The sequence below is a fragment of the Melanotaenia boesemani genome, chromosome 3, assembly GCF_017639745.1.
Source record: "Melanotaenia boesemani isolate fMelBoe1 chromosome 3, fMelBoe1.pri, whole genome shotgun sequence".
Taxonomy (NCBI): domain Eukaryota; kingdom Metazoa; phylum Chordata; class Actinopteri; order Atheriniformes; family Melanotaeniidae; genus Melanotaenia; species Melanotaenia boesemani.
In genome coordinates, this window is record NC_055684.1 from 8,377,754 (window position 1) to 8,390,968 (window position 13,215).

Below are 13,215 nucleotides of genomic sequence, written 5' to 3' on the forward strand. Positions count from 1 at the left end.
AGCCTGAGTTTGTTGTCACTGTGGTCTGGTCTAGGTGTGATTTCTAACAGTTGTTTAACTTCTTCTCTATCCTGAAGTTGAAGGAAGCCACAGTAATGACGGCCTGTTGCTAGGGCGACCCCATGAGGAGCCCGATCAGCCAATCACAGACAAGTCTTTTCTGGAGATCATCGATGGAATCGTGATGATGTACAACCTAAGCGTTCATCAGCAGCTGGGGAAGGTGAGTCTGTCCTAACCTGATTCTTCATCGGCTTCACCAGAATGTGTTGATCACCAGACAAGAAGTGAGAACAGAGTTCTTACAGACCATGTTCCTCATTCACCAACTGCTCCTACTAACAAATTTGTTCATAAATCCCACTTACAAAGATTTGATGAAAATTGTGGCATTCACCAAAATCTTCGCATCTTGGATTTGTTCTTAGTTAAGAAGACATTGGTGTTCACCAAAATGGAACATTCATGAATCTGACGGAGAGTTTTTTAAAAAAACTTCTCAAGTACAACTTAAGACCAAATTTAAGAAGATTTTTGTGTCTAATCCACGTAGAACGTTCTAGCAAACCTTCACACCTCTTGTTGAGGGTGTCCACCTCAGCGAGGCTTGCTTGGCTATTGTGGTCTGCAGGCCTGTAGTTACCAGGTTCATTAAATTTGAGGTCGGTTTTACTCATCTTGTTTCATGACTCAGACAAAACTGGGTTGCTCCAACATGGTGAATAGAGTTGTTAAATGATGCGACAAATTGCTCTCCAGATAAACACTGCTAACAATGAAGAACTAGTATTTGGATCGCCACCTGACTCGATATGTTTTTACTATTATTCACAATGAAGAATCAAAACATTTAATCTTCAAATCTAATATATTGGAAAGACCGCATTGAGAGCAATCTCACCAATTTAATCTAAAACTTTTCTTGAAGCAGATAATCAAAAGTCTCGTTGAAAGTACAGGATTTCACCCGTCTGTCAAACTTTATTGATGAGTGCTTCAGCCACATCGTCATGGGCAGGTCGAACCCGACTCCCTCCACACCCAAAGCCGCTTCAAGCTCCAAGAGAAGCCGGAAGGACTCATCTGGAGCAACCTCTCCCACTGGAGACGACACTTCGGAGATCCTCACGTCCATGGATAAAAATCTTGTTAGCTTTGACACTCGTTTGGGCTTTTTAGAAGTTCTCCACGGAGTTTCAGCCGCTGTGGAAGTCTCTGGGTCGCTGGCTGCAGAGAACGTGAGCCTCAGAGAGTCGGTGAAATCCCTCACCGAGGGAATGATCCGACTCCATGAAGAAAATAAAAAAATAAAAGAAACGGTGATCGATCTCCAGGCGCGCAGTATGAGGGATAATCTGGTTTTTGCAGGAATCCTGGAACAACAAGAAGAGGATCCTCAGAAGACAATTACTGGTCCTCACTACCTTATGTATTGCAAAGAGACCTTCTCATGAATTGGAAAAGCAAAAATAATCTGTGCATTAACCAGTTTAGGAATCTTCTTTCAGATTACATCAGTAATGAGACAGTGTCTGCTTCTGAACATCAGCTGGATGATGTTAACTCTCTGGTCCACTGTGATTTGCTCAGTCACTCAGTGGGGGCAGCAGATTGTGACTGCACTGCTCCGAGCAATTAGGTGCTGTCCGGGGGAGCTGTGAGTTGTGGGTTCCTGGTGGTCTGGGTGTTGTGGGGATTGCTGTGTGTCTGGTTGGGTGGGGGCTCGGGGGGCTTGGGGCCTCCTCACAGGCGGCTGCTAGTATGACCCAGTGTTTTTGGGGGGGCTTTGAAGTTGACGGACACCATAAACACAACTTGGACTCAGTAAAATTGTCTCCAATATTGTCTCATACGTCGTAATTATGCAACTTTGACTAATCAGTTCTGGTCTCAAACATATGACTTGCATAACATTTTTAATAAACAGCAGATGCAAATCTCAGCAACCCTGAAATCAGCTCTGCTGAGTCACATATCCATGACCTCTAGCTGTAACAAGAAGCATACCCATTACAGTATTATAGTGTGATTATGACACATGATAATGAGAAAATAAATGATACATCATACGACAGCTACATTCAGCTGGGAAGTCACATTTCCAAACCTCAGCAGGCTAATTTTCCATAAATGACTGAATAGCTGAGACAAAAACCACTCAGGACAGGATAAAGTTCAACTTTTGAGATGTCTTGATGAACAAAGACTGTTTTGTTGATGTGGAATTGCTTTAAATATTCTTAAATACCAGATCTCAGACAGTGGTGGACTTTAATGAAAACCAACAAAATATTTGATCCACTTGTGGATGCGGTACGCCTTAGAAATGACTACAGTGACAGTAGATTAAGCTTTTGTTTACCTGCGCATGTTCCTGCGATGGACTTCCCGCCATCAGCGTAAGATCAGAGCATAAGAACCACTTTCCATCTTCACCTCCTAGAAGAGTTCAGAAAGCGCTGATATTTTTGTCTGATGGAGGAGGTTGACGGGTTTTTCGTTGTCCATTCTGTCCGCTGTGTGTGTGTGTGTGGGGGGGCCATAATGTAACGGTAGGGGAAATGCTATATAATAACATTCCCAGAGAGCTACTGTGAAACACATCAATACATTTTGCACATTCACCACGCTGTCTGGTTTTTAACTGGTACAAGAGATAAGAGCTTGTTCCTGATTCTGGTTTCCAGTTTGGGTTCTTTTAACGCCTCTGTTTTGTCTGAACACCTGATCCCAGATGATCCGTCTGTCTCAGGGTTTCATTTGTTCCAGAAACAGGATGTAAACTAAGAGCTGATGGAGGATTTTCAGCTGCAGCTCCAACAATGAACGATTCACTGGAACCTTTGACCCCGTATCTCTGTTTCGCTTTCATTCTGCAGCTCTGTGGTCGCCTCATTTTTAAAATCCTTTATAAATAAGTAGCTGTGTTATGGCTGACATTCACAGTGTATTGACGTTCACGTCCTTGTGGATGTGTTCCTGTTTCCTGAATCAACATTTTATCTCTGTAAGTTTTTTCCTAATGTGTCAGTGATTGTCATCCTGCAGTTGAAACTCACCTCCTGACCTCTCTGTTATTATTACAGCGGGTTTCTCATTTAGAACCAGATGGAGCAGAACTGCCGGTCGTCATCGTTCTGTAACTCTGTGCTTACTTTTGATTGGAGATGCTGCTGTTTTCCTGAACTGCAGTTCGATGACTTCTCTGTTTCCTGTAGATGGTGGTGGTCGCAGATGACGTGCATGAATACGCCGTGGCTCTGAAGGACACGGAGGAGAAGATCGCTCGATGCCCAGCCAGAGTGAGCTCACATGTTCTCTGTGCTTGTCTGTTTAGGTGGTGTTTTTCTGACAGATCAGGAAGAAAACAACATGTGCAGCAGTTTACTGACAGAATCCTCCAGTCCAGAAAATACTCCATGTTGGTTTTTTTTTGCAGCGTGCGGACATCCTGGAGGAGCTCCAGAAGAGCCAGAAGGTTTTTTCAGAGAAGCTGAACCACCTGAGCCGCAGACTGGCCTGGATCAACGCCACCATCTACTCTAAGGTGAAGCATCATCTCTATCAGATGTTCTGCAGAGGTTTGTCTTCTTCACTGTCTGCTCTCTGACGTCTGCAGGAGAAGATGCTGGACGTCTACTGGTTGCTGTGTGTTTGCCTTCGGACCATCGAACACGCCGACAACACCGGTTCTCTGTTCGCCTTTGCTCCAGAGTTCTACCTCAATGTGGCCATGAATGCCTACAGCGCCCTGAAGAACTACTTCAGCCCCGCCAACAGCATGGAGGAACTGCCAGGTACCAAGAACTTTCTGAGAACTGTCACTAAAATGTTGAGTGTTCCTCATCTGTGAAACAGCTTGGCTCTACCATGTAGAACCCTTGAAGCAGGTTCTGGCTGAGTGTCAGAACAGACTGCAGCTAATCAGAGAACTCGGACTAAAGGCCCGTATATGCTCCCATGCGTATGTCCGTTTCAAACGTTGTCATATGTCACCGTCCTCATACTTTCATGCGTCTTTTGCGTTGCCATGGTTGTTAAGTCAATTCTTCCACTAGCGGGCAGTGCTGAGTTCAGAGTTCACACCTGCGAGCTGACGTCACACCGCTTGGCAGCGAAAATGCATCGCTATAAAGTTATTTCCAACCGCCCACCACACCATAAACACTCGCATAATGTCTTTCTTCAAAAGCTTGTAAAATTTCTACAGTCGCTGTGCTCGACTTCATTCTGCTTTTTGTTCCTTTCCTGATCCTTTTTCTTTCTTGTCTGGTTTGTTTCTTTCGCTGGTCGCATGTGCTTGGTTATGTCGCTGGTTGCACTGCCCCTGCGATTTCCGGGGGTATTGCTCTGTCTTTAGCATCAAGCGGCGGATAGCTAACTCCTCGAAAACGGACCAAATTATGCGCTTAACCATCGAACATGCTAACATTGTTTTCTCTGTTCACCTTTGCTCTGTCTTCTGCGTTGAGCATAAATGTGCCTAAAGTGGTTGTCTGAACTCTCAAGCCAGGTTTTCTTCTTCTACTACTACTTCTTCTACTACTGTACTACTGCTTATATTTGTACTTCTACTTCTTCTTCTACTTCTACACCCCTGCTATACAGCATGATTATGTGGAAGTACTTCCTTGTGATTGGTCAGTTTCTGATTATGTGTTTCCAGGTTTAAAGGCAAAATAAGTAACATTGACACCTAGTGTTTCAAATCAGAACTGCAGTAGAAAGAGAAAAACACGGAGAGCGTCCCCCCGTTCTGAAGTCACCTTTAAAATAAAAATCATCTGAGCTGCAGAGATATGACAAGTTTCACATGTCAGGTTCAGATAGGCTCCGCCCACAACTCTATCTAATGCACACTGCTAGAAAGCACAGAACCTGGTCAAATGCAAGGTCAGTGAATGCACCTCAGGGTCAGTGAGCGCGTGCACACTCAGCTGCTAATCTTTCTGCATATGAGCAAACACACCTGTAACTGTTTTTTCCTCTTCAGGTTATGAAGAAACGCTGACTCAGCTCGCTGCTATCCTTGCCAAACACTTTGCAGATCCACGCATTGTTGGAACAGGTAACACACATTTAGAGTATGTGTTGGTGTGTGAGTGTGTATATTGGCTCGAGTGTGTGTTCCAGGAGCCTGTAGGCTGCAGTGATTGATCACCTTCCTCTAATCAGAGTGCTTCCTGATGATGATGAAGATAAACTGCTGATCTTCATTCAGAAACTCCTGAGAGGAAAATCAGGAAGCCGGGGACGTGCATGGAGCTGCAGTGTGCACACTAACTCATTCTGGAGTAAACAAACCGTTTATCAATAAAAGCAAACTTTAGCTGGAATCAATAAAACAAAGTAAAAACCGACCTTGAAGATGGAGGAGTGAAGCTGAGAGGAGGATCAATCAGGTCTGTTTCTAGTTCTGGGCTTGGATCGATCGTTTGTGGCCATAAGTCCAGTCGAAGTGTCAGCAGCTTCTACAGATTCTGGTCGTCCAGATAAAAATGTTCTTCGGTGAAATGAAGAAAGTCCACAACCATCCGTGTGCTGAAATCTGATGAAGGCTGGATTTTTTTTTACAAGCAGATTTAAGTTGAAATCATCCATTAGAGCGATGGAAGAACGTATAACATCTACAAACACTGGATCCTAACGGGAACGTTGTACTGGGAACCAGTTGGAGGGACATGCAGTTAAAGAATATAAATCCTGATAAATTCCTGATGTGACAGGAGATGGTGAAGGAGACTTTTTTCCCTTTTCTTTATCTTACCAATTTTAAAAAATGTATATTTTGAATAAATATTGAACTTTTTCTTTTAAATGATTAATATTTATAATTAATTTATAATGCATTTTGACAATTTGTTAATTTGTATATAATTTGTTAATTATGTTTTGGTTATAATTTCTATTAAACTATATATTTTAATATGTTATTTATGCTAACATATAGCTAATAGAAATGCTAAATCATATTTACTAAATATTGATTATTATTGTTATTAGATAGAACTAGGTAGATAGATAGATAGATAGAAATAGAAGAGGTACCAGAGACTGTGTGTCTGAGATGATGGTCAGCAGCACTGGAGCACCACAAGGGACTGTACTGTCACCATTTCTCTTCACACTTTTCACATCCGACTTCCGGTACCGATCTCCAGTCATCTGCAGAAATACTCTGATTACTTTGCAGTTGTGGGTGTATCAGTGATGGACAAGAAGCTGAGTACAGAGAACTGGTCAATTTGTGAGATGGGGAAACGTTAATCACGTCGTCTTGAACAGAGATGATTGTTGACTTCAAGAGGAACATGAGTAAATAAAACAGTCTGCATCACGAGTGGTGGAGTTCAGCTGGACAACATATTGGACTGGAAATACAACACAGAGGCAACTAGAAGAAGGGACAAACTAGACTCTACTTCTGTAGGAAGCTGAGATCATTCAGTGTTTTCACCAAGATGTTGCCTATCTTCGACAAGTCTGTTGTGTCAGCTTTGCAGCCATCAGTTGGGCCAGCAGCATCAGAGACTTAAAATGACTGAAGAAAGTGATGAAGAAGGCTGGTTCTGTGCTGGGGATAACTCTGGATGTTTTCATCACACCATGGGGCTCTGCAGGGAGCAGATGAAGATGCTTCCTGAATAACTAACACCATATTTAGTTTTCATCCAGTTGTCTTTGAACGCATCTCTAAAGGTCTCTAACCAGACTTCAGGTGGGAAGTTCAGTCTTCCTGGATGAAATCTGCACATTCAAACTCTTCTCTGTTCCCACAGATATCAAAGACTCCCTGATGCAGGCACTGGCTAGCTATGTTTGCTACCCACAATCCCTCAGGGCAGTGGAGAGGATCCCAGAGGAGCAGTGAGTCTTTTCTTTTGTTTAGGGTTTGATTCCTGTAAATACAGAATCTGAGCCTGCACAGTGACCCGTTTCCAAATCTGTCTTCATGTGTTTGTTAAAACACGATCATGATGTTTCTTTTCTGAACACGCTCAACAGTTTGGTCTCTGATCATCTGCTCTTTTAAATGTCTTCCTTTTTGGAGTTGAGGCATCTCATTAACTTGCCATAAAAACTCAATAATCCACATCAGATCAGTTATTTCAGTCTTACTTTAAGTGTTTGGGACTCTGTTTCTCGTCTGCCTCTGTCTGATCAGCAGACTGTTGCTTTGACAGTAGGTTAATAGTAGCATAAAGCACAAGTTTCTGTTGCATTGATCCCCCCCCCCCAACAAGACCCACTGCCTCCACCAAATGGTAAAGTTAATGTATTTTGATCCTTCTATTAAAATACAGTCCCAAGTCACAACAGAAGTAGTTACAGGTTCCTTGTCCTTTAGAACTGGTTTATATTTTGTCCTTTGATTGAAAAACAGTTTGAATATTTACAGTCTAATATTTATCTGATTTAGTTGCTGACATGTAGTAGCTGCTCTCTGAGTCCACGCCGCACTTCTGCCCTGATGCCAAACATCAAGAAACACAGACACACATTCATGCACACAGGTGATCACACTTCCGTCAGTGGACAGAGAGCGCACGTCTGAAAACACGTCAACCAGCTAAAAATCAGAAAAAAATTTCAGCGTTTATTCATTTATTTAAAAAAAAAAAAAAAAAACTCCCAAGAAGGTGAAGATGGAAACCGTTGCACACAGTGAGGGGCAGACGGAGTATTTCTCCTACTTCGGTGAATCTGTCGTCATTGTTGTAAGTTCCTAGTCGTATTACGGCTGAAAATGGATCCAGTAATCTTTGTAGGGTTTTTTAATGTCACCACATTACCTGAGATCTCAACTTTTAGGAATATTTTGAGCGACTCCACTAAATGTAACAGTTAAAAGTTAAGCTGTATTCTGTGACTAGTATTTTTTTCTTTCTTTTTAAAATCAATGCCTTTCAGTCATTTATGAAAAATTGGTCCACGCTGAAATTTGGAAGGTTGTGAATCTGGGGGACACACCGCATGTTTGTTTCAATGCCAGCATTTTTCTCCTAAAAACCAAGACTTGAGAGAATGATGTGCAGATGAGAAAAAGCTTGGTCACAGTTGATCTGTCTGATTTCTACAAGTACTGTTTTGTATATGGTTGGTCTTTATGGTGCTGTAGCTATTGATACATTCATTTTACATCATTTTAGCCTGGTAATCTGACAGCTGAGGCTGTCCTGAAAGATGTATGTCTAGATGTTGACTGGGATTAAAAGGTTGAGGCTTTACATGTAATTTTACATAAAAACAAAACTGGTGCGACCAGCAGATGGCTTCAGGTTTTAAGGGTTAATTAAAGTCATCAGACTCGTCTGTAACAGTCCAACCATCCAGAACCGGGTGTACTGTTCCTCCAGCTCTAACCTGTTGATGTGGTTTGTATTTCAGACGGGTGGCCATGATGAGGAACCTGCTGGCTCCATATGAGCAGAGACCCTGGGCCCAGACCAACTGGATCCTGGTCCGACTGTGGAGAGTGAGTGTGCACACACCTAAAAAAAACCTACATACTGGAGATTGAGAGATTCACCAATTTGAATTGGCGGGTCTGAGACAGATGTCTGCGATGTGACTGCACAGATAGCTTCAGCTGCTAAAGCTGGATTTATACTCACGCGGCGTCTGCGGAAGGTGGGTTGAGCATATTCAGCGTATGCTGAGTAGGTCTGTGGAGGCTTGACATGCACCTGTTCCCAACCCAACGTGCACCCCTGCTTGCAGTACAGTTATGCAGAAGTACTCACTTGTGATTGGTCGGTTTGTAATTATGTGTTTTCGGATTCCTGGAGCTGAATTTGTGCAGTAAACGGGGAAGAGAAACTGCAACACAACTCCGTCACTATGCTCGAGTGCAAGAGCACATTTCATCAGTGTCAGCTGCACCGACCCTACCGTGTGCAGACGGTATAAATCCAGCTTTAATGTGCAGTGAATCTGCACAGTGTTTGGACCTGATGACAGAGTTCATGTGGAGGAAAAGATCCACACCAAGCTGGTTTAGTCCATCCTGACATGCGAGGACCATATTGTAGTTAGAGCCTGACGCTCTGGCGATGTGTGTGTCATCAGGCTTACTGTAGTTCTGAAACTGATGCACACTCCTTCCTCTTCCTCCTCCTTGTCTTTCTGTCTGCAGGGTTGTGGTTTTGGCTACAGATACACTCGTCTTCCTCACCTGCTGAAGACCAAACCAGAGGATGCCAACTTGCCCAGCCTTCAGAGTAAGTGAAAAATAACCAGTTTTTTTTTCTATCCAGTTAGTTTCTGACTCTTCGTCACTTTGTCTCAGAATTTCTTCTTTAATCCATAAATAACCTGAGACCATGCCTGCAGATTTATTTTTACTGCACTTTAATCATCACTTCATCTGTCTGACGTTTTTTTCTGGAGGTTTATGCAGAGAAATGTTTTATTTTAGGAAACAGATCCAAACACAGAGTTGTTTCTTATTAACGACTCAAACAGGAACAGTGATCAGAGATTAAACATCTCCCAGAGGATCTGAGTTCTTCTTCACCACATGAATGAGGGAATGAATTTTCAGATTATCTGCAGTCAGATTATAATCCCTGGGATCGTGTTTTGACTAATACACCCTGCAGATAAACTGGGAAATTTCAGGATCTGATGGACCAACACTAGACAAAGAAAAGAAAAAGATGGAAATGTTTAAAAAAATGAAAACTAGAACCAAAAACAGAAATATGTCATTCCGAATGAACCATTTGTGTTTGAAGCTGATGAGAATAATCTGATTCTCTGAGGAAATAAACCAGGAAGTGAACATAGGTCTGTCCTCTGACACACCTGTACAGGTTAACTGGGTTTGTTCGGAACCAGAACTGTCCTGCTGTGTCTCCGCCCAGTTTGTCTGAAGCTTGTAAATGTTCAGATCTTTTCTGTCCTGCATGATCTCTGATTTCCATCTGTCTCCTCTTCATCTGCATGTCCTCCAGGAGACCTGTCCATTGCTAGTTTTCAGAGTAAGTTTGCTTTTCTGTTTCTGTGGCCCCTTCAGTTGGACTGTCCACACCGTCCTCTCTGTCCTTAGTGTCCTTACAAGGAGGAGCAGGATAGTCTGTCATAATGAACACTCGACTCCTTAGTGCTCCCAGAGGAGCTGCAGCTCTGCAGAACTCTCCTTCATCCTCATCATCCCCATTGCTACCTCATCCTTCATCCTCTGCTTATCTTCCTCTCTCAGCCCTGTTTGTCCATTAGTTTCCTCCTCCTCTTCTTTCTCCTCCTCCTTTCCTTCCTTGGACCTGATAAGTTTGTTTGTATGCAATAAAACAGGAAAATGTTAAATATGAAGTAAAGATGAAGGTGGAAGCACTTCCTAATGACAGGATGAAATCAATCAGCTTTCTGAACTTATCAGATCTTCTAATATCATTAATATTCATCTTTACTTGGTGAGTCCAGAAGACATGGGACAGACGAGTTCTTCGTCCGTTCCTGAAACCTTCTCCTCAATCTTTCTGTCCAAAGATAAGAGTTAAATTTAATTATCGTAATGTAATTATAGCATCATCATAGATGGAGTTCCAACACAAATCCGACTGGATGAAGGAGGTCGTTCCTGCAGGAACACGATGCTCTAATAAAAACTGACGTTCATATTACATCACATCAGTTCTGTGTAACAGGAAGTGGAGGTCAACCAGCTGATTGTAGACCAGACTGTGTGTCATTTGTGTTTTTTGTTGTTTTCAGTCGTTCAAATCCTGATAATCAGGATGGGGGTTTCTTCAGGGTTCCTCATTAAAGCTTAAGAAGAGAGAGCAATCGAAGGGTTTAATAAAGCAGTCATAAAGAAAGGGACTTGTGAATCTTTGGCCGAGTCAGATCATGCCAGAGTTTGCATTGATCACTTGGTTAAAGGTCTGAAAATTTTTAAACTTGATTACAGTCCTTCTTTGTTAGCTGGTGATTTGTTGGGGCTAAATTGAAGCTAATATTTTAGCTTCATCCACCGGGATGTCCTAGCAATCTTTCTGATGAAGACAGCATCGACTGGGCTCCTACGAAGAATCTAGGCCATGATAAAAAGAAACCTCCAGTCATGGTTTTTTTTTTACAACACACGGCTATGTAGCAATCCCACCCACTGTCCATCCACACACCAAGACGTCATAGGCTTCCAAGATTTTCCATGTTTTAATCTACTTGGCCATGTAGAGGCTGATCTGAAACAGCAAGTTCCAGATATCTGGGAGCTGAACTAATGGATATTTATCTAATTCAAAGTTGACATGTTTCTGGGATAACAGAATTTATTTATTAGTTTGTTTCTGTGTTTGGTGGTAACAATTTAACAGCTGACACTTCATCCAGATAAAAACTGTTCTGGATTCAGCCCCGATGCTCTCTGGTTCTCAGTCCAGTCTCACAGTCTCAGACAGGCTGTGATCCTTCTCTGACCTGTCCTCTATCGTCTGATTGGTCCAGAGCCCTGTCCGTCATTGCTGCTGCAGAGACACATGGCGGAGCTGCTGAGTATGGACAAAGACATGGCTGCCTCGTTCCTCAACAGCGTCCTGAACCAGCTCAACTGGGCTTTCTCTGAGTTCATTGGCATGATCCAGGAGGTAAGAAGTCAGATAACAATAATACGTTTTATTCACTGCACACAGAAATGTTAACAGAAACGTGACCAAAAATGTTCAGTTTCGTTACAAAAAAAAAAAAACATCAGCTTTCAACCGACTGTCAGCAGGTCAGAACTTTACTAAAGGACAATAAAGAGGCAACAGAAGTTTGGTCACTGATGAGGTTACAGGTTGAAATAGAGATGTCTGAAAACTGAAACTAAAGTCCAGATTATCTGTGGGCCGAGGACAGACCCGTGAAGTGATGTGAAAGATCAACAGTCAGCAACATTTAAAGTTCTGGTTCTGAGAGAACTGGGGTGGAGGGTGTTTCTGTTGGTTTTTTTTGTTGTTAAAGGTAGAGAAGCTGTTAGTGATCTCCAGAATTTAAGCTTTTCGAGAGCAAAGCTTCATGAGGCTTCATCTGCTCTGCAGAGCCAGCTGCTGGACAGAAGAACTGTTATGATGACATGATGTGGTTTGTGCATACTTTTCTTTTTAATTAAATAAATCTACTTTCCATGATGTCAGTAAATCGGTCCTGCACCTATCAGGGCAGCACTTGTGACCAAACGTATGTTGAGTGTAACTGTTTATTTTTTTTCGTCGTACTGCTTCTTTTAACATTTCTCAGGTCTAGGTGTCGATTTTTTATCTCCCTGAATGTTTATTTGCATATTCTGTGTTCATTCCTTCCCTTACCTGAGCTCAGGGACATCATGAAAAACAGCAGATAAAGGCAGAGAAGGGGTTGGGTCTTCACCTCTGATTGGCTCTGATCCACAGCTTTGCACCGTGTTGTGTGTTGTTTGAATTTGTGACAGTTGCACATCAGACATTCAGTACAACAAAAAACACAGCCACAGTCACAATTTTTTCACAATAAAATTTAGTTGACCTCTGCAGGAAGTTTTCCAGACGTTCAGCAGTGGCTAAGAGGACCAATGAAACACTGAGATTGTCAAAGAAATTAAGAAATGTTGCCATAAGTGGCTCATTTGTTTCAGTTTAAGCATCAGGCTGAGAAAACGCCGGCTAACGAGAAACGCCGCCAGGTTACAAGAGCAGCCTCCTGTGAAGCCTTTCATGAAATTCAAGTCCAAGTCCATAATTTCTTGAAAAAGATTTGATTTAACGTTAAACTGGGGAAGGGAAATTTGCAAAGCCTCATGATCCATTTCAGAGTTTGAAATGTTGAGTTTCATTACTCGTTAATCATTGAATTAAAAGATTGCAAAGTTTTGTTTAAAAGAACTTTAGTTTCATATAGTTCAGTGAAGCTTTTGTTCAGTTCAGTGGAGCTAGCACTTCAGGTTTGTATTGTTGTTTTTTTTTTATTTCTGAAGATCGTCTCATCTCATGAGTCCATTCTGCAGACAAAACCAAAAATCTGTTCCTCTGCTGTAGATCTGAATGAAAACATCCAGTAAAATAAATAAAACCACGTTACATCCAGAGAGTAGAAAATTTTAGCTGATTGTGGATCTGAGTAGCTCAGATTTTTAGACACAACCAAACGGTTTCTCAGAGGTCTATGTCCCAACAATCACACGGGAGGTCATGAGGCTTAATGTGGAGCTCTGAGGTGCTGCATGACTGACTCTATGGGAAGTGGGTATGGCAG

The 13,215-nt window shown here is 42.3% G+C and overlaps 1 protein-coding gene across 2 annotated transcripts in view; it reads left to right on the forward strand.

Annotated features, from left to right (window-relative positions):
• Positions 1-13,215, forward strand: part of LOC121636447 (E3 ubiquitin-protein ligase RNF123) — a 96,378-nt gene that overhangs the window by 28,122 nt on the left and 55,041 nt on the right. For both annotated transcript variants that reach the window (XM_041979963.1, XM_041979962.1), the window contains exons 24-32: positions 78-223; positions 3,219-3,302; positions 3,440-3,547; positions 3,620-3,797; positions 4,994-5,068; positions 6,780-6,867; positions 8,389-8,476; positions 9,137-9,221; positions 11,452-11,591. In XM_041979963.1, coding sequence (XP_041835897.1) covers positions 78-223; positions 3,219-3,302; positions 3,440-3,547; positions 3,620-3,797; positions 4,994-5,068; positions 6,780-6,867; positions 8,389-8,476; positions 9,137-9,221; positions 11,452-11,591 — 992 coding nt within the window. The remainder of the gene's footprint in view (positions 1-77; positions 224-3,218; positions 3,303-3,439; positions 3,548-3,619; positions 3,798-4,993; positions 5,069-6,779; positions 6,868-8,388; positions 8,477-9,136; positions 9,222-11,451; positions 11,592-13,215) is intronic.